This window comes from Ammospiza nelsoni, chromosome 3 (assembly GCF_027579445.1).
Source record: "Ammospiza nelsoni isolate bAmmNel1 chromosome 3, bAmmNel1.pri, whole genome shotgun sequence".
Taxonomy (NCBI): Eukaryota; Metazoa; Chordata; class Aves; order Passeriformes; family Passerellidae; genus Ammospiza; species Ammospiza nelsoni.
Window position 1 is genome coordinate 76,051,146 of NC_080635.1, and position 21,297 is coordinate 76,072,442.

The 21,297-nt window shown below is 40.9% G+C and overlaps 1 protein-coding gene across 3 annotated transcripts in view; it reads left to right on the top strand.

Annotated features, from left to right (window-relative positions):
* The first annotated feature begins 171 nt into the window (after window positions 1–171).
* The window catches only part of SMC6 (structural maintenance of chromosomes 6), a 38,463-nt gene continuing 17,337 nt past the window's right edge, over window positions 172–21,297 (top strand). For 2 of the 3 annotated variants that reach the window (XM_059467818.1, XM_059467816.1), the window contains exons 1-13: window positions 172–303; window positions 5,670–5,818; window positions 7,687–7,804; window positions 9,709–9,814; window positions 13,343–13,479; window positions 14,042–14,103; window positions 14,960–15,040; window positions 17,833–17,934; window positions 18,123–18,242; window positions 18,330–18,425; window positions 19,571–19,717; window positions 20,078–20,166; window positions 20,687–20,851. In XM_059467818.1, the coding sequence (XP_059323801.1) occupies window positions 5,675–5,818; window positions 7,687–7,804; window positions 9,709–9,814; window positions 13,343–13,479; window positions 14,042–14,103; window positions 14,960–15,040; window positions 17,833–17,934; window positions 18,123–18,242; window positions 18,330–18,425; window positions 19,571–19,717; window positions 20,078–20,166; window positions 20,687–20,851 (1,367 nt within the window). In that variant the 5' untranslated portion in view covers window positions 172–303; window positions 5,670–5,674. Of the gene's footprint in view, window positions 304–1,921; window positions 2,143–5,669; window positions 5,819–7,686; window positions 7,805–9,708; window positions 9,815–13,342; window positions 13,480–14,041; window positions 14,104–14,959; window positions 15,041–17,832; window positions 17,935–18,122; window positions 18,243–18,329; window positions 18,426–19,570; window positions 19,718–20,077; window positions 20,167–20,686; window positions 20,852–21,297 lie in introns of those variants that run through there. The other variant, XM_059467817.1, reaches the window with a different exon arrangement.

Sequence of the window (21,297 nt, forward strand, 5' to 3'; positions counted from 1 at the left end):
ACACGCGTGCCCGAGCTGCCCCGGGCTGCCCAGCCTCGGCCCGGGAGCGGGCCCGCCTACGCGGGGAGCAGCGGGACCGCCCGAACCCGTGACGGCCCCGTGAGAGCCCCGCCGGGCCCGCTCGGAGCGGCTCCGGAGCGGCGGGCGCTCCGCCCCCCACACCCGAAAATGGCGCGCGCACGGAAACGCGCCCCGCGGGATACGGAGCGCGCAGGCGCCGCACTCGCGGAGGCGGCTCTTCCGCCCGCTCCGGCCCGTCCTGCCCCGTCCGCCCCGCCGTGTGGGCATCGGGAGCTGTCCCAGGTAACGGGGCGCGGAGCGGGCGAGGGGCGGAGGGAGGGCAGACGAGGGATGGGCGACCCATGCCGGGCGAAGATGCCGGCGGGCGCTGTCCGGGCGCGCCGCGCTCTCTGGACGGCTGGGAGGGAGGGCGGCCTGGCGGCCGCAAGGCGGGGGGCAACCGCTCCTCCCGCTGCCCCCGGCCTGGCTCCGCGCTCCTGGCGCAGGGCGCTCTGCGGGGCCCGTTAGCGGTCGGAGCTGGCGTTTGTCACCCGCTGCCCAGCGTGGGCGCCCCGCCAGGTGTGAGCGCTCCCTCGGGTGCCCATCTCTGACGGCGGAGAGCAGGAGCGGCGGCCGCACGCGGGCGTTCCGGCCGCCAAGGGACCCGTGTCTCTTTTCTGGGGGGTGGGGGAGCCTTCCGGGTCGTGCCATGTTGAGAAAAGCAACAGGTAATGGTGGACTTGAGGGGATGTGTGCCCCGCTTTCGTTTTCGCTGTCCGTAGAGGAGGAAGAGCTGCCCTGTGTGCTGCAGTGCAGCTCTGGGCTCCTCAGCACAAGAGAGAGGTAGAGGTCCAGTGGAGGGCTGTGAAAGATGATTACTGGACTGAAACATCTCTCTTATGAGGAGAAGGCTGAGGGAGTTGGACCTGTTCAACTTCGGGAAAAGACTGCTGAAAGGGGACCTCAATCTGCGTAAATGTTTAAAGGGAGGGTGTCAAGAGGCTGGACCAGGCTCGCGTTGGTGGTGCCTAGCCGTAAGACTGGAAGCAACGGGCAGAAACTGATGTTCAGGATGTTCCATCCGAACACGAGGAGGAATATCTTTGCTGTGCAGGTGAACACGAGCTGGAACAGATTTCCCGGAGAGGCTGTGGAGTCTTTCTTACTGGAGATATTCAGAAACTGCCTGGACACAATGCTGTGCTATGTGCTGTGGGAGCACCCTGCCTAAGCACGGAGGTTGGACCAGATGTTCAACCTGTGAACACTATGAATCTATGAACGTTATGTTCACTTCCAGCCTTACCCTTTCTGTCATCCTGTGGGTCAGGCACTGCTTCTCTAGTGTTTGATGGGATGGTATAGGCTTCTTATGTACTGGCTGCAAATGTGTTAGGAGAGGAGTTGTCAACGTCAGACATACAGTCTAACATAGAACATCTGGCTCAGATAGTCCCAGAAATGTAGAGTGCTCCACTCTTGTGTCCTGAGACTGGGCTTCTGACTTCAGCCCTCTGTCATACCTCCCTTTAACTTCTGTTTGTCTGCTGTAAACCAAGTTGTCACTCCTGAAGTTAATGTTACTGAAATTCCCTTAGAAACCTCCTCCCCTCAGCATCCCCCTCACTGGTTCTATGACCTGGATATTAATTTGTAATTTCATTGGTATTTTTGTGACTGTTAAATGTAGTGTGCTATACATCAGCTAAAGACCTCAACTGTTTTCTTCCTCTCCTTACCATAACTTGTGTTCATCCTGCTGTAGGTCTGTTCTGATTTCTTTGCTTTACCTCTGTTTTGCCAACTGGGTGGGAGGCAGGGTTAGCCTGGACTCAGCTGGGCTGTGTCCAGAGTGTTTAAAGTGGATGGTCCCACAAGACACGTGGGATACTTTCCTACCTTATGTGGACACCAGGCCAGTGAGGGCTGCTAGAAAGGCACTCGTGTGGGTTTGGTGACAGCAGGTTGGTTGTGTCAGCCCTGGATGAGCCGAGCTGTGACCAGCCAGGCAGGGAAAAGGGAAACAGTTGTGGAACTCCATAGCAGTGAATACTTTGGAAAGATAGGCCATTGATTAAGTTGAAACATGGGTGAATATCAGTGGATGCAGCCTCTGCCTTCTTATCCTTTAATGTGTACAGGGTAAGTACTTTTCTAACATGTAGCAGTCATTTTATAGAGGGCATTTGGGGCTTGCATTTTACTTTTGTGCTTTCATTATATGCATAACAATTGCTTGTTGTAATTTGGAGTGATTCTTTGATTTTATAATTGAAGCTGTCTTGCTCCCAATTTGCTCCCAATTATAGATCCAGTTTTTATACCTAACTGTATACTCTTTACATTCCATGATAGTGAAGTTTATTTTTATTGAATCAGTACTCTTGATTTCTCTTCCTGAATGACTGTTGGATTCTAGTTTGAATTATTAACTTGACTTTGTCATCACAAGTTTCCATTAACATATTCTTACTTTATATTGTAATATACTAAAGTATATTTTATACTTTAGATTTTAGGTATGATACTTGTTCCACTAAAAAATCCTTTTGTTAACATTTGTCAATAATGTCCTTTGTTGGCTTCTCAGTAGTATATTATATGTTTTAAAATGTATTGATGTATTTTTTTGCCAGTTTGTTTCCAGTATAGCATTGCATACTTTAATAACCTTCAGAAAGCTTGGATCAGCTGCTTTTCCTTTGCCTTGAATAGTTATTCCCAAACTGTTGTTAAAGTTAGGCTAAGTAGTGCAGAGACTGAAAGCAACATTTTTTCCAATTAAAAACTTAATGTAGAAAATTAGGGGTGCCTTGGTGCAGGAGTTTTGGGAGCAATTAAAGTTAAAAAAATTATTTTCTTGTCAGAAATATCAAGATGACATGAAGAAAAAATTGAAACATGTCATTTTCTATTTATTTATTTTTTAAAATGTTGATTATTTCTTCCTGTGCCTTTTAAAACCTTGTTTCTTGTAAAATCTTATTAATGGGTTCATTGTGGTTGCGATCAGTTTCTTGCTCCTTTTGGGTTTTTTCTACTCAGGGAAGGTTCTGCATTCACTGATATTTGTCATAATTTCTGGGGCTGAGTTTGCTTGTAGTTCCAGTTAAGTTTTGTTTTCAGTACTAGCTCTTTAACAGTTTTGAGGTGCAGATGGTTCTGGCTTTTGCTTTCATCAAAGTTAGATTACATGAGATTATTTTGTTCTGTGTTTCGCTCTTATACTCTCTTTTCCTTAAATGTTCAAATTGTATAGCAATGGAACTCATAGCCCTCATCTTTAGTTTGGATGTTATTAATTAAAACATTTAAAGCTTATGTTTATGTCTTCATATTTGGGTGATGGATGCCAAGAGCTTCCAAGTGACTGATTCCTGGTCTCAGTAATTTGGCATGAAGGCATGTTTTTGTAGTAAAGCCAGAGTAGCATAACAAAAGGTATGTAAGCTGAATCATGAAGTGTATTTGCTCCTTGATTTCCTTGTGTGTTGTATTAAACTACATAACATAAAGTGGATATGATAGTTTTGCTGTAAATACTTAATGGGCATCATCATTATAACAATAATTGTAATAATAATAATAATCAGTTACAAACATCATCTTCCTTCTTCTCTTGCTCTTCTAATATTTGATAAAGAAACACCTACCATACAAAATTATTGCAGGAGTGTCAGATGGCAAGTTTATTGCATTTCTGCATTTGCTTTGAATTTTGTTCATTCCACATAATGGAAAGGGATTGATACTGTTTTTTCTTTATATTTTAGATGCTGTGTCATAAAAATTAATGAGGGGATCATAAGGCACTGTATTTTATAAAGCAGCCAACAAATATGTACACTAGAAATTAGAAGGTCTTTCTAATGATGTAGAAAATTTTGATGTCTTGTGTATCTCTTACAATAAATGCTGTTCTCTGTGGTACATGGTAGTATAAGCTTTCAGACCTCTCATCAGTTGAATTCAGGCAATAGTTTGACCAGAACATGAGGCTGCCATGGGGAGACTGCTCAGAGAAGCCACTTGTTCTCCACAGTGACCCACAAATACAGAGCTTCATGCTGAGGTGGTTAGGAGCTCACCTAACTAATGTTAAAAGAAAGAAGTTCTTTCCTGCGTTACTTTTTGGTAGAATCAAAGACTTGAGGTGATTTATTATTTTGTTGTGTAAAGAGCTGCTTGCACTCAGAGGAATGAGAGGAGGGAAGAAAGACTGCTCCCCTCCATTGTAATACAAGTTCTTGTGACTAAAGTTGTACTTCAGCAGTCTTTATTTAATTCAATTCTCTGTAGATTCTCCAAGTAACTAATCTTAAAACAGAGAGGATGTGGAGCAAGACTGCTGAGAAGCTCTGGGAGAGCTTTGACAAGGGGGCCCCTGGGGATCCTGAGGCTGTGCACTGCACAGCTGGACCTGCTGTGCTGACCCACCCAGCTTTCTCACAGAATGTGCCACCTCCCTCAGGAGATCGTGGTAGGGACTGTCAGGCTGACCTGTATGACTTCTCTCCTGGATTATCCCATCTGTCCTGAGGGACAAGGAAGTGCTTGCTTGTTGTCATCACCTGTATTCATGACGAGAAGTCTTTTGACCTCCAAGTCCCCAGTGTGTTACCAACTTTGGGCATGCTAGGTCTCTAATGCTGGTCATTCTTTCCTACACCAAAACCAGTATTTTTATTAATTTGTTTTTATAAATAAGCAGCTCATTCTTAGGCCATGTGTCATTCAGTGATCTTTCTATAGGAGTGAATGTTAAGTACATTTATTGCCTCAGAATTTTCCTCGAACTGGTGCTGTGCATTAGAGTTGGTTGTCATCTTTTTTACAGGGGAGCTCTAGATGAAATTCCAGCAAACAAAGCTGAGTAGGAGAACATAATCCATTTCAGAAAAGTTTTGATGTCAGAAAACTGTGCAGCTGGTATTAGTTTTGGCCTGTTTTAGGTACTTAGCATAGCTGACTTAACTGCTGACAAATAAAAAGATTGTGTGTTGCATTTGTGCAAATAGCACCTTGCTTCTGCTTAGGGCAGGTATGTCAACTTCTGTATTTTGTGTAGGTCTTTGGGTCTGTAGCTATGAAGAATGTAATATGTACTTTGAGGGAATAAAAACGATGCCATAAGCATATGATTACAGAAAATCTGAGATTTTTGTATGTTTTAGTAAAGCTTGTTACTTTTGCAAGATTTGTTTCAGACCAGTCCTATTAGTGCTAGAAGTCTGTGCATTATTTATTGATTTATAGAGGAAATTTATACATGTGTCCTCTTTATAGAAAGAATAGTTAGTTACCCTTTATTAGGAGCATTTTGTTTACTGTGATCATGTTATACTACCTTGTAGTGTAAGAAACAGCTCAGGAACAGTGCTATGAATCTAAATTTCCTGTTATTCTACTTTGAGGTTGATTTTATTTATTCAGCTTGATTAGAATAATGAAGCTGTGTTTCTTTTGTTTTGATGCAAATCCTTCATAGCAAGCATAGCCTTAAATTACTGAGGTTTCAGTTCTGGGAAAGTATTTGCTGCAGTGTTTGCTGTGATTTTAATATTTGTTTTACTGAAGTAAATAATTTGGTATTTCTGTGTTATCACCTGTGGGTATGTTGTCACCTAGAAAACTGAAACCTATAATATTTCATTACTTTAATTTTTCAGTACTCATGGGTAAGAGAAAGGAAGAAAGTGTTCTAACTCCTGGGTCCCAGAAAAGGCAGAGAAAAGAACACACAGCTATACATAGTGATGACTCTGATGAAGAAGAAACTTTAGAGTTCTCAGCTAGTAGCGGTGCCCTTTCACAGGCGGTAAGTACAAAAAGTCATAGAGATGAAGATACAAGAAAAGTTCTGTGCCTGTTGAAATAAATGTCTTGGATGTAGGCATCAGTAAAACAGAGATAAAAGAAACTAGGGATACTGTCTGTGGTGAGGACTTCTGCATGAGGCTGTTCTTACCTTATTTCTTTTGGGTCATCTAGTTATAAGAGTCAATCATAACAATATTCTGATTTAATAGAAGGAATACTACTGCAGTTGTGAAGTAAATGAAGGAAATGGATTTGGATAGAACTATGGAATGTTTCATTTATGGTTGTTGTAAATGCAGAAAAAAATATTTGCAAAACTATTTATTTACTAAAAGAAGTGCCAAATATATGTTTCTTTTGCATTTATCTGACACTTACAGATATCTGAAAAAGATCTAGTATTTGAAATGCAAATTTTGATGGAAAAGAAACTCGAGAATGGGAATATTATTATTTTCTGCTTTTCTTTTAGTAGTTGAACTTTAGCTTGATGGAAGACTTAAAAAAATATTTTTGAGATTGCAAATACTGTCCTGTGTATTTCGATTGAACATTAGGAAACATTTGTTTACCAGTGGTAGGACACTGGACCAGGCTTCTCTGGGAGGGTTGAACCTGTCTGGGTAACAGGTGTGCACCAAAACCACTTTCACTGCCCTCCTTTCCTGGACAGGGGAGAAAAAATACAAAATGCTTGTGGTTGAGATAACGGCAAGGAGAGATCACTCGCCAGTGACTGTCATGGGCAAAACAGCCTCAGCCTGGGGAAAGTAAATGAATTTATTTACAATCAAATCAGTATTTGAGAGACAATGAGAAATGAACCCAAATCTTGAAACACCCTCCCTCCTTGGCTCTTCGTCACTCCCAATTTTCTTCTTCCCCCAGCCCAACAGCACAGGGAATGGCGGGGCTTTGGTCAGTTATTTACATGTTGTCTCTGCCACTCATTCCTCTTCAGAGGGAGCACTCACACTCATTCTCCAGTGTGGACCCCTTCCAGAGGATGCAGTCCCTCAGGAACAGCCTGCTCCACTCTGGGTCTCTCATGGGCTCACAAGTCCTACCAGCAAACCTCCTCCAGTGTAGACTTCCCATAGAGTCACAGCCTCCTTTGGGAATCCTCCTGCTCCAGCACAGGGCTCTCCATGGGCTGCAGATGGATCTCTGCTCTGATGCCTGGAAGACCTCCTGCCCCTCCTTGGTGTCTGCAGAGCTGTTCCTCTCACATGTTCTCACTCCTCTCTTCTCTGGCTGCAGTTGCTGTAATTGCAATTTCCCTTTCCTGGCTCTTAGCCTGGAGGCACTTCCACTGTTGCTGATGAGCTCAGCCCTGGCCAGCAGTGGGTCTGTCTTGGGGGTGGCTGGGGAATGGCAATGGCTCTGTCAGACATGGGAAAGCTTCTGGCAGGTTCTCACAGAAGCCACCCCTGTAGCTTCCTGTTCCTGCTACCACAACCCAAAACCAATACAGCTTCCCAGAGAGATAGTTGGTGCCCCAAGTCTGTCAGTATTTACAAGACATTTAGGCAATGCCCTTAATAACATGCTTTAACTTGGTCAGCCAACTATTTTGGACCTTTTGCCTTAATATTTTATGTTGTATTGATGGTAAGTTAATAATAGGGAGAACTGTAAGTTACTGTGTGTGAGACATCAGCTTTGGTAGCTTTTTATTTTAATAAATAGTTGCTCTATAGCAAGTGACTTTACACAGTGTCGTGAAACCCTTCTGTTTCCTTGTGGCTTATATCAACCAATGTTTTATATCATACTGTCATTTTAATTCCCATTGTCTTTAAAATATACAAACTTAATCTCATTAAAATGCATATATAACTTGAGTTTTAATTGTTCATTCTTTAGTCTGACGGTGAGGTTGGGATAATTGAAAGTATCCAGCTGAAGAACTTCATGTGCCATTCAAATCTGGGGCCTTTTCAGTTTGGATCAAATCTCAATTTTGTTGTTGGAACCAATGGAAGTAAGTATTAATTGCATAGAATCTTTTTCAAATAACACGTCTTAATAATGTAGAAGATGTAGATTTTTATTTGAAAAAGAATTTCTGGCCATCTTTTAGGTGTGGACAAAGATTCACTTTTGAAATGAGGTACCACACAGGTCTATCCCAGTAGTTAAAGGCTGGTGAATTAGATCTTAAAATTGGAGATTTTTGCAAAAGATAATGTGAATATAAATATTTTAGTAGCTAAATAATGCATACATTTTTATTTGAACTAAATGTACTTATTATTAAATGCACTATAATTGTCCAAGTGCCTGCAGTGCCCATCGCTGAGTTTGGAGGAACCACCGTGGTTGTAATGGGGGTTGAAGTACTGCTGATAGTTGCTTAATGCTAAACTAGACCTAAAAGCACGTTCAGCAACATGCTGCTTCCCGAGGACATCCAGCATTTTGAAAAGCTGTTGGGGTTGAGGAGGAGGCGTGTCCTCTCCCGGCTGGCTCTCGGCAGGGCGGAAGGTGCAATTGTGAGCCTGTGCCGCTAGATGGCTCCCGCAGCCCGGGGTGAGGGGTGCCGAGCGCACGGACCCGGCGAGTTCCGCGGCCGGCGGGTCCGTCATGTCATTTATTACATCAGGTCATTTACCGTGTCATATCTTATCAGCCAGCATTGCACAGTACTTCAAAATTATTGCCTTAGCCCAGGCGCCACGGGTGATAAACACCAAAGCAGGGAGTGCTTGCTGTGAGGAAGGTGTTACATAACGCAGCTCTGAGAGCCCGCACAACAGCTCTGAGAGCAAATAAATCAGCATTGTGATCAGCAGCTATTAAGCTAATATCATGAATGCTCAGAGCAAATTTGTTTTAACATACTCTGGTCAGTTATATCAACCCTTTGAGCCCCACAGTGGGTGCTAGAAAGGACTGTTGTCATTTAATCCCTTTTAGCAACTAAATATGATGCAGCCACTCACTTCCCCATGTCCTCCGGTGAGATAGGAAGGAGAATTGGAAAAAGGTAAAACATGTGGTTTGGAATAAGAACAGCTTAATAATTGAAATAAAATAAAATACAGTAATGATTGTAATGACGAACAGAAAGAAGGAGAGGAATAAAACCCAAGAGAAACAAGTTATGTGTAATGCAGTTGCCCACAACCAGCCCATCCGTGAGCAGCAATCAGTGGCTCCTGGACAGCATTCCCCAGTTTATGCACTGGGAATGATATTGTATGGAATATCCCTTGGCCAGTTCCGGTCATTTCTCCTGGCCAGGCTCCCTCTTGCCTTCTTGTGCATCTCCTCAGTGGCAGAGTGTGAGACATTGAAGTGTCCTCAACTTTGCTACTTAACAACAGCCAAAACATGAGCATGTTATCAGCATTATTGTCATGCTGAACCCAAAACATGGCACTGTACAAGCTACTGGGCAGAAAAGGAGGTCTATCCCAGCTAACCCAGGACATAGAAACTATTATAGGAAAAGGAAGTGATACCTATTTATACAATCCTGTTTCTTCTGGAGAAATAATTTTTAAAAATAAACATAAATTTTGAAAGAGAGCTTAAAACCTTTCAGGTAGTTAGATAAATGGTAATGTGTGTTTGATTTCTTTTGTAATGTATGTCTTTTCAGTATGCTTTTAAGAAAGAGGAGGTTCCTTCCTTCTGACTTATGACATGGTGGATGCAAATTGCTAAACAGAAGTAACACAAGTTTGGGTCAGCATGTTGGGTTTTTTTTAGGGAGACTCTTGAAAACGGCGTTTACTAGCATTATTGTTATTTTATATGTTCAATAAGGACAGAATTTGGACTTCTAATGCATGAATATATAACAAGTCAAAAACTGTAATGTGGGTGGCGTAGAAATTACAATATCTTCTCTTTAAAACAAGTTCAATGCTTCAATTACAGGTGGAAAAAGTTCTGTATTAACAGCACTAATTGTTGGACTTGGTGGAAAAGCCACTGCAACTAACAGAGGTTCCTCATTAAAAATGTTTATTCAAAAAGGAGAGACGTAAGTTAAACTTTAATCTAAAAGTTGCATTTGTAGTTTGCTGATTGTCATTGAGGTTAGCTTACTAGTTTTCTGTTTATGATAATTTTCTGCATCTTCTTATGGGATCCAACAGACTTGAATAAAAAGCATAACATTTAAACAACACTCCCCTCGCACAAAACCCCCAAACCCTGAAAACAAAAAACTTCAGAAGTTTTACCACTTGTATATCATTATTCCTGAATGTTGTATTTTGAAACCAACTGGAAATTAAACTCCAAACAGTTGGTCTCTGTCTCCTCCAGTGAGAGAGGGATAAAGGTGGAGATTATGTGTTGAAATAAAAATGTATTGAATAAAGCCATCAACGACATAAGGAAAACGAACAGTAACAGCAACAATACTAATAACAGCAGTGTATAAAAGAGGGTGATTGCAAGCAAAAATGCTCACTGAGTCTGATGCAAGGTGACTGCAGCACAGCCCAAGTCAGGCATCTTCTGAGACAAAGAAGAAAATGGCAAGTGGAAGTATTTGTGCCCATGTTGTGAAAAAAAGAAACAATGGTGGACAAATGTCTGCACCCACACTCCCTCCCCAAGCCCAAGATGAGAAAAACAATGACATACCAACCCCATTGTAGGACTGGAGCCACTCCACTGCTTCACTCACCATCCACTTTCCCTGGAATAAAGGAACAAAATGGTAGCAGTTCCACTTTGTGTTCTCCTCTTCCAGCTGAAGCTGTGTCCCCAGGGATGATGGGTGAGGTATAGAATAACAGCACTCACATGGCTCTGGGCTCTGCCCTTCACAGTAATGGCAAGAAAATTACCTCTGTCCTACCTGAGGCTAGCACACTGAACTAGCTAACATAGTGATGTGTTCTCTATATTCCCTGCTCTTGTGTATTACTTCCACTCTGTCATTGAATATCCTACAGAAAAATGGGAGTCCACTAGAAAAATTCATAGGTAACTAGTTATCATTATTTTGCAAGCAGTGAGGTTAATTATTTTTCAGTCTTTCTGGTGATGTGAGTGAATGTAAAGACCTTGACTTACAGCTGGATATTTGAACATGCAAGAAGTGGATTCATGTCTGCTGTGAGATTGGGGGTAATGTGTTCAGGGAAACCAATAAAAAGATAGGAGGCTTATGAGTTTACATTTACATGAAGCTGTTATTCAGAGTCAGATATCCCAGTCTTTTCAGAGGTGCTTAAGAGTAAAATTTTGGTAGTACTTGCCTTGTATGTATTAAGTTAATGTTTCAGCACTCACTTGAGAAATGGGAAATAGGAATTTGGAACTGAAATCACATCTCATGTTTTCTAGAAGAATGGCTTAAGCATTCTGCTGTATATTACTTTGCTTAGGCTGTAGAAGCCAGACAACTGTTTCATACAGAAGCCAATTTGAAAAAAGGAGAACTACCAAAAAGCAGCTTGATTCTGCAATGTAAAATGAGCGTACTCAAGATGAGGAGGGAAGATGGAAGAAATCTTCTCTCACAAATACTGCTTTTGGCTCTTTATTTAGGTGAAGCATAGGAGGTGCAAGCAGTCAGTGTATGGCAGCAATGTGTCGTGGTTATGGAGAAGAGGGCTGGACTTTGTGGCGGTGTTTGATTCCATACCACCGATGTCGTGGCAGGGCTGTGCTGTCAGCACAAGGAGGCCGGGGCCGGAAGAAGCTTCTGCTGTCCCCAGGTTCAAGGGAGGGGGTGTGTAGGTGTCAGGATCAGCCCAGCAGACTTTGCCCATCTCTGCCACTGGCAGTCTGTCTTGGTTTAGGGACAGATTTAGGAAAAAACACTCTGGAATGAGTGTCTTCTCTGAAGAGAATGGCTTCAGTAATTCTTTTTGCCAATAGGAAAATGAATACCAGCGAGTGAAAGTAAAAAAACCCGTTTATTAACCAGCAAAGTGCCTGCACAGCATGGAAAAAAATTGAACAAATGCTAGATATTGAACTTCCAGAACCTTGCCTCCCCACCCACACCACAACAAGAAAACCTCAGAATGCCAGGGGAAGAAATAAACAGTCTGCCTGCATGGCAGAGGGGGGACAAAATGGTGGCTGGCTTTTGTCTCAGGGAAGAGGAAAAATTCATGCAGTGGCTTAGGCAAAACAGATGGAGCCTATTAGCTGGCATTGATCCCCTCCTCAGAGCAGATGAAGCTGATGGATTTTGGTGTCCTTTCTCTTGTTGGTCCATCTTTGCCTGAGGTTTCAGGCTGGCTGGAGTGGCCCCCACTGCTGGTCTTGGCAAGTATCTGATCTTGGACCAAAACCAAGCTGAAAAAGTTCAAGAAAAACTAAAAAAAAAAACACCTGCAGAAGGATTGCGGCTGCTGTCCAGGGGAAAGGTGGTGGGGTCGGGGGAAAAAGGAAACTTATTGCTTAGCTACTAAAAAATCGAGTTAGCTAAGCAACAGAGCAACTGCTGCTCTCTGCAGCACCCAGCATGCTGGGGAGTGAGTCTTGAACATGAAGTCTGTGCAGGAGCCCCCCAAAGGCTCGTGCCCCTCCTCTGGACCCACCTTAAAGCCACAGCAGCCATTTCTGGGCATAAAGCAGACAATCAGGAATAGAGCATCATCATGAAATCACCCCAAGACTGGGCCCCTTTCCCCGTCCTCCGAGCCACGGCTTTTCTGGTTTGGTGCTGAAAGACAGCGCCGGCAAGCCCAGATGCCACTCAGAGAAAAAGAAAAGGGAGGGAACAGCAGCAGCGTGGGGCAGAGCCCAGCCAAGCTGTGTGGAGCCCCAGCCACCGTGACTGCAGTGCTGCAGCACCACTGCTGCCAGAACCACTGAGCACTCCAGTCCCGTTCATGCACAGTCTAGCCCAGGAAAAGCGTCCCCTGACCTGATTGAGAGCCCTGTCAGATCCCACCAGGTTTTGTCTTGTCCCTGTTTTCCTGTTGTTTTCAGGCTGGGGAAAGGGGAAGTTAAGCCATGAGCATCCCTGACACAGTATCTTTGATTTATCATACACTACAGGGCCCAGCACAAGGCCAGTTGCCGTTTTGCCTTTGTCTGAGAAACCATGCCAGGTGCTGTCTCAGGGACGCATTTTTGTTTAGTCTTGAATACCCTTCTGTGGGTGAAACACTCTCTGTTTTGTACAGTCTTACTAATACTGTTGTGGTTTTGAGATTTTGCAGTAAATTGGGATTTCGTTTTATAATCTCTGCTGTTGTTTCCTCCACTGTGGGAAGGGGGTGGAGGAAAGGGGACAGCTTGAGTGAGTTTACTTTTCCCTTTAATTTACTTTTATTTTACTGCTGGGTACTGCTTTTCCTTTTACTTTCCCTTTACTTTACTCCTGAGTTTTAAACCAGCAATGCTTCTAATGGTGTTATGGCTCAAACCAAATAAATATATGTTTTTCTGACTGGTACTGTGACTGACTTGCAGTTGTGACCTGTAGTATACATGACAGTTTGTATGGAAAATTAAAATGTTCTGACTTTTTTTGTTGTTTTTAGATTTGAAATTAATTTCAGGGTTTTAAAATTATTTTTGTTATTTTTTTTAGCTCTGCAGATATTTCCATAACTTTGCGAAACCAAGGAAGAGATGCTTTTAAACCAGAATTGTATGGTACCTCTATTACTGTGAATCAGCACATTAATCAGGATGGAAGCAGAACTTGCAAACTGAAAAGCAAATCTGGTTAGTGGTAGTTTGCTTTGTTCTCAGTCTTAGAAGTTCTCTAAACTTGTTCATGTTTGATGATTTGAATGCCTTGATGTCAGTAAAGGATGTTGTTTTTCTTTTCATAAAACCACTCAAGGATGATGACAATGTCCATTTTTCTTGTTTTTATCCCAAACTAAAAATATTTTAGTATGTCTAAAGCAATTATGTATTTATTGATATGTATTATTTAGTATGTCAGATGTAACATTATGTATTTGTTTTCACAAAAATCTGCTTGTGTGATGAGGCTGAACATAGTTTTTAGTCTTTTTTGAAGTTTTACTGAATTTGCTGATTTATCTAAATTCTGTCACAGAGGGTTTATGAGGCAAAGAGGGACTTCAAGTAGAAGTCTTTCTGTGCAAATGAAAATGTATTGAAAAAATATTTAAAAAACCCCTGATGTTTCTAGTTCAGGACTAAGTCTGTGTGACAAAGAGATGGAATTCATTTCTTAGATTCTCTACATTGAAGAAAGTACTCCAGGGCATTGTACCTACTGATATTTTTCATTTCTTTTTTTTTTTACCACTAGGGACCATAATTTCTTCAAAGAAAGAGGAACTCATAGGAATACTGGATCACTTTAATATACAGGTAGTTGTTGTAGTGTTTAAATTCTGTGCAATTTAGGAAGACATTGGTATGTGATATTGTAATTCTTCAATTAAAAAGAAATGTACTATTCCTTAAAGGAGAGAGTTGCACCTCTTCCATATCATTTAAAGATCAAATTCATCAGCAAAGGAAAATTGAAATATATGCCTCATGCAATGCAGAATAGGATTCTGCCCCAGACAGATAAGTATTTGCTGTCATTTGTGAGCTGTGAGTCATGTGTCCTGTTGATAAAAGTCTTGACATATGTAGGTTTCTTTTGTATCTGGAGAGGTTTTTTCTGCTGATTATTTCAGTTCTAGCTGTTTCAGAAATTTGAATGTGATTTTTCTGCCTAATTGATTAATAAAAGATCACGTAGTGCATATGAAGTTTAAAATATTCAACTGAGAATTTCAAATAATAGGAGTTGCAGTTAGTATGTATTGATTTTATTTTGTGGCAACATCTGTAAGAATAATGAGTCAATTAATTGCATTTATTGCCATACTTTGACACAACAAGAATTTCTAATGCTGATTTTGTTAAATAACTGGAACTTACAGGTACTGTTTTTATAGAAGTCACACATCCTCTTGGAAGCAGTTCCTTAGTTGTCCTTGCTGTGGTTCTATTTTATATTAGATATAGTTGGGATTTTTAATTTTCTGTTTATTATTGGTTTTGTTTGTTGTGTTTTGGTTTTTTTGAAGATGTGAGAGGATTAGCAAGCTTGATTTTACCACATTAGCTTAGTAATAAGTTGCAGGACTAAAACAGGGTTCTCACTTCCATGGATTTGCAGTTACATGGTAACTTGTAATTAAAATAAAATGAAAATTATTTATTTTTGCAGGTAGATAATCCTGTGTCTGTTTTAACCCAAGAGATGAGTAAACAGTTTTTACAGACCAAAAATGAAGGGGACAAGTACAAGGTAAGAAAAAAATGTAGTGTAGTCATAAAACATTAAAATACCAATTGCAAATTTTTAGAGCATTTGAAAAAAAAAATCAAATTCCTCGATTTTAATCACCTGTTTTGTGCTAATTCAGGTCAGTAGCTAAATACCACACAACTGCTTGCTCACTTCCCTTCTGTGCTGCCCCCAAGCTTGGGCTGGGGGAATAGGAAATAAAGAGTAAAATTAAAAAAAATAAATGAGAGGGATGAGATAAAATTTGTGTGATAACTGAAGTGAAAGCTGGAAGGAGAGAGAGAGAAAGAAAGTGAAGCAAAATAAAAGATGCAAAGGGAATCATTCACTACCTCCTGTTGGTAGACTGAGGCCCAACCAGTGCCCAAGTAAAAGATGGCCAATCCCCCTAAACCCTCTCTTACCTGTTTTTATTACTGAGCATGGCTGTGCTGGTTTGGGCTGGGTTAGGATTAAGTTTCTTCATGGCAGCTTGTACAGGGCTACTTAGTGGGTTTGTGCTGAAAACAGAGTTTATAATGGGGAGATGTTTTCCTTGTTGCTGTTTGGGTAACTGCTGAGCAGGCCTTACACAGTCAAGGCTTTTTCCTCTTCTTTTTCCACCCCACCAGCAAGGAGGCTGGGGGTGCCCAAGGCTTTGGGAGGGGTCACACCAGGACAGGTGACCCCAGCTGACAAAAGGGATATCCCCAGACCATGTGGCATCATGCTGAGCATATAGAGCTTGGGGAAGAAGGGAGAATTGGGGGATGTTTTGCATGATGCATTTGTCTTCCCAAGTCACCATTAGGCATGATGGAGCCCTGTTTTCCTGGGGATGGCTGAACACCTGCCTGCCCCAGGAAATGGTGAAGGAATTCCTTGTTTTGCTTGGCTTTCATGTGCAGCTTTTGCTGTTTTAAACTATTTTTGTCTTATCCCATGTGTTTCTTGCTTTTACTTTTCTGATTCTCTTCCCTATCACACCCCAGGGGAAAGTGAGTAAGTGGCTGGGGCTAAACCATCACAATGACATTTTCTGAGGTGGCAGATCTTGTTGGCTGCTTGGAATCATTTGCCTGTTTGTATACCTCCCCAGCTTCTTGCACACCCAGCTGGTCTATTCACTGAGAGGGCAGAGTGAGAAAAAGGAGGCTTCCATGCAACAGCTAACATATGAGTGTGTAGTCAGTATTTTTTTTGATCACATATCTAAAACAAAACACTATAACAGTTCCTGTAAAGAAATTTAAGTCCACCCCAACCAGAGCCAGTGCACTATCTGATTGCACCAATTATCCACTTGCACAAACAATGTTTTTGAAGATTCTTCTCTCTAAAGAGATGGATAAATTTAAATTTTAGGGCTCTGCTGAGTTAGTTCATTGTTCAGAAGTACCCCTATGGGAAATGAGTGTTCTAAGTCACCTGCAGAACCACTGGCACAGGTATCAGCAAAAGCAGGTTTAATATTAAAGTGAAAGTGTGGCTAGGTTTGTTGGCAAGGTTCACTCTCCTACTTACATAGATGCACAAGAGGAAAATTGGACTAAAACCTGAAATTACTAAATCTAAAACCAAAATCAACATAAGTTATCTATATGGAGGTTGGAATGGGAAAAAGGTATGGATAAAAAGGAGTAAAGGAGACCTTCCCATTAAGTCCCAAGGTTCAGAATGGATCCCCTTGCCAAACCTAGCTCTGGACTTGACCACACTTCAGGCCTAAAGGTTTTGACAGTGCATTAATTTGACAGTACTTAATTAGTAGCCTGTTTTAAACAATTTGACAGATGATTCTTAGAGAGTTTACAATACTACAATGGTAACTCACTCATAGGCCTAATTTTCTTACTAATCTGAGTACTTCAGAATCTTAAAAAACATTCATAATACAGTTGCTATACCAGATGCACATGTCTACATATGCAGACCTAAAGACTGTGTACAAGTTGTATACCTGTGAAAGATTTCCCTGCAACTCAGAGAAAGTACTTATCTCAAATGCCTTTGGATCTTCTCAGAGGATGAAGGCTGATCCTTGAGGAGTGGGGGTATCAGCCCAGGATCTGGCAGCTTCTGGCAGCCATTCTCCAAATAAACGTGAGGGTTCTCTGGCTCACAGTGGTGTCTCACTCAGAGAGAGATGCTATAAATGTGAGGGTTCTCTGGCTCACAGTGGTGTCTCACTCAGAGAGAGATGCTATAAACGTGAGGGTTCTCTGGCTCACAGTGGTGTCTCACTCAGAGAGAGATGCTATAAATGTGAGGGTTCTCTGGCTCACAGTGATCAGAGATGCTGCCACAGCCCATTGTGGTCCAGGAGAGCTCAGGGGGTCTCGCTTGCGACCATTGTTCATAGGGTCACAAGAGGGTGGGCTTTAGTCATAGTAATTTTTCACCCTGACCACAATCCAAGTCAGTAACTTTCTGTAACAATTCGATAACAAAAATGTTGTTCTATTTGGGTTTTTAGTCAGGCAAGAAAAACAAGTTTCAAAAGCTCTTCATTTAGAAAGAGGAGCTTGTCAGACAGTGTAAGTTCCTGAGAGTAGAGAGTGTTTCTAATAAACTCAGGAGGGGCTGATCCCAGCTTCTGTTCATCAAGGCTGGGGCTAACAAACATTTCAAATACCACATTGTGGCCTGAGGAGGGGTGGAAGTTGTACCACCACAACCTGACCAGTTTTTTCACTTTGGATATCATTAAGCATGCAGGGATCTTGGGATGACTGGTCATTCTGTCATAATTATTGAAGGTCCACTTAGATAGGGTGCTGATCTCACATCTGCATCTTTTTATTCCTTTTTAGTTTTTTATGAAGGCAACTCAGCTGGAACAAATGAAAGAAGATTATTCATTTATTGGGAAAACTAAAAAAAATACCCGTGTTCAGATAGAACAAGGGGAAGAGGTATGTAAAAGTTAAAATAATTATTAGGATAGATCTGAGCAGTGAAGGAAGTACAGGAGTTAAACTGCGTAGTTTGGTTTTATTAGATCTCAGTGACATTAAATTTCAAAAACCCAAATATTTCCAAAATTTCATGTTATATCACAGCTTTTCACAGTCATGATTGAACCCTTATTTTCTTTTTTAAGCGTCTTGAAGAACTTAAGCAGCTTTATTTGGAAAAGAAGGAATCTTTCAAAAGCATCACGTTTGTGAATGACATGCAAACTCGTCTCAAAGATTTGAAACATCAAATGGCGTGGGCAGTGGTAAATGTCTTGCTAAAATATGTTTGTTCATGTGAAATGTGCTTCATTCCCAGTCTCCTGTGCATATGCTAATACGGGCTTTTTTAGGTGAGTGAGATGGAAAAAGAAGTAGAGCTGCTCAAAGATGGTGTCAGAGCTGAAGAAGGAAATACAGAGCTCCTTCAGAAGGTCGAAGAATGCCAGGTAGGTGTATGGTCTAAACCATATAGCACTCTAGCTGTAGTCACCCCCCAAGTCAGAGATCTGTTGTGAAGGTTTTCGTGGGTATCATTGCCTTTAGAGAAGAGCAATGATTTCAGGAGACATCTGGAAGTTTTGGGATGGTTCTTAAGACTTCTGTAGGTAGCAAGAAAAAATAATTTTGTCATACATTCTGATTTGCATATGAAACACATTTTGTGCAGAGAATCTGGCATCATTATTTTGAATCTATAATCATAGAATAGTTTGTGTGGGAAGAGACCATGAAGATCATCCAGTTCCAACCCCCCTGCCACAGGCAGGGACACCTTCCAATGGATCAGGCTGCTCAAAGCCCCATCCCACCTGGCACTGAACACTTCCAGGTATGGGGCATCCACAGCTTCTCTGGGCAGCCTGTGACATTGCCTCACCACCCCCACAATAAAGAATTAATTCCATATAGCTAATCTAAATTTTTTTCTAAATAATTTTCTTTCAGTTCAAACCCATTATTCCTTGTCATATCAATACAGATAATGAAGAATCTCTCTCCAGCTTCCTTCGCCACCCTTCAGATACCAAAAGGCTGCTATGAGGTCTTCATGCGACCTCCACTTCTCCAGGCTGAACAGCCCCAGAACTTCTCAGTCTATTAAAAGTCCTCCAAACTGTCCTTGTAGCACTTATTTTCCTTTTTTTTTAAATGATTTTATGGTTTTTTATGTTTTTTTTTCTTTATTTTAAAAAGTACGTGCTTCACAATTTCACATTTTTTGGTTTCTGGTCAGCATGTCTATGTAGCAATGAAGGAACACTGTCTTGACACTGGTTTAATTTCTTTTGGTGTCATGGTACTTGACCTTATTGTATTAAAAGTCCTGAGTAAACATTGAGATAGGAAAAAAGTTTGCTATCTCTGTCACAGATTTGGTAGCCTGTTGATTCCCCAAGAATGAACATTTTTGAGTTTTCATCTTAGCATATCCATGGTGGCAATGTCTTGCTCTTTTTTTTGAAACCCAACAGAATTTAAACAATTGAAATGTGTCTGATGGATTCTTTTGAGAGATATTTGTCTTGTAACATTAAGATGTTTTGAAGAAAATTTTGTTCCATTATGACTTTTGTTGTTTTTTTCACCAAAGGAAAAAGTGAATGAAGCAGAAAAAAAGTACAAAGCAATACAGGACAAATTGATAACAGTAAGTGAAGAAGCACAAGGCCTTCATCCTCAGTGTATTTCTTTGAAGGCTGAAGTGCAGGCAAAAAGAAAAGCAGTCAATGAAGCTGAGGTAGGCAAAAAAAATGCTTTCAAAGTTCATACCAATTTAAAGCTATAAACTTATCCATGCTCTGCCCATCTCTAATTCTACACCTGTATCTTGGCTTCTTAAGTCCATGGTGAGTTCAGAACAGGTGCAATTTCCTGCCTGACTGGCAAGTAGTGTCTGTTCAGGAGCTCTGGTGTTTATGCCTTTACATAGTTACTAAACAGTGTTAAGCTTAGGTCAAAATAAATAAATAGATGTAATTTCTGAAAATCAAGTTATGTTTGTCTGATTTGCTGCAGTTCTGTATTTACTCAAAACTGTACTTCTTTCAGAAATTATTTCTTCTATTTCTTAAACCACTGTATCCTGTTTCCTTGATAGATCATTTATAATCGCTCCAAAACGGAGTTAAAACGTCTGGAAAAAGACAGGGAACAGCTCCATAAGCAAATTGAAGAACTGAAAAGCTGGTAAATATGGTGTATGTTTATTAAGATATAGTTGGAAAAGAAGTAAGCTTTTCTGATTACTGAGAAAACCTGCAGTAATAGAAAATATTTATTTAGTCTTTAGCAGGGTCCAGTTAAATACCTGAATATTTCTGATCCTGCTCCTTTACATACCAAGATTTTGACTAAAAGGTCAAAAGAAGAGGCAACTGGGTAGCAAAAGTGGCGTTTTTGTTTGTTTTGGGGTTGTCTTGGTTTGGTTTGGTTTTGGTGATAATAGATATTCCTTACCTTTCCATGATAGTGCAAAACCAATATGTCCTAAACCAATTGCAATAGGAATGTAACTGGGAGGAGTTACATGTGATTAGAAATATAAAAAAAAATTCAAATTGGCATTATTGCTATGTATATCTTGCAGCTTAACAGAATCTTAAATGTAACTGATGAGTAAATATTCTCTACACTACAAATAATGAAGTTCATGTCACTTTTAAATCATCAATATGGTTTTAAAATATGGAACTATGTTCTTTTCTAGTGCTAATCAGGTTTCAGAGCCTGAGAAATTGGAAAGACAGAGGAGAATTGCATACTTAAGGGAACAGTTGAAGGCATTCCATGATGAAGAAGTAATGATTAGTCAGCAGTTGGATCAGTTTCAGCAGGCTATATCTAAGTGTAGGGAAGATCATTCTAGACTCAGGTAAGTTACGCTTTTTGAATGTAATCGTTTGCCTCTGTTTCAAGTTAGAGGGAATCCCTTCTTTTATGTATCCCTTCTAATGTACCTGTGATCCCTGAGGTATTAGACTCCAGTTTATTTTTCACATTATAAGACAATAGATACACTTAGGAGTAATTGCTGCTTCTATAGCTAAGGCAATTCACAGAGGCTTTGAGGCAAAGAGGTTCAAATATGAATTTAGCCCATACCCAAGATAGAAAAAACAAAGCACTCTGGCTTTGATTTGAAAAGATGAACTTTTATTGTCCTAAAGGATTTGAGAATTGTTCCTTATTGCACCTGGTGTATTAATGTAAATGGCTCTTATCAATTATTACAACCAAGGCTTACTCTATGTTTTGTTGAAGATCTTTGAAGACAGTGAAATTGAAAAAGATAATTAGAAATAAAATAAATTCATTATA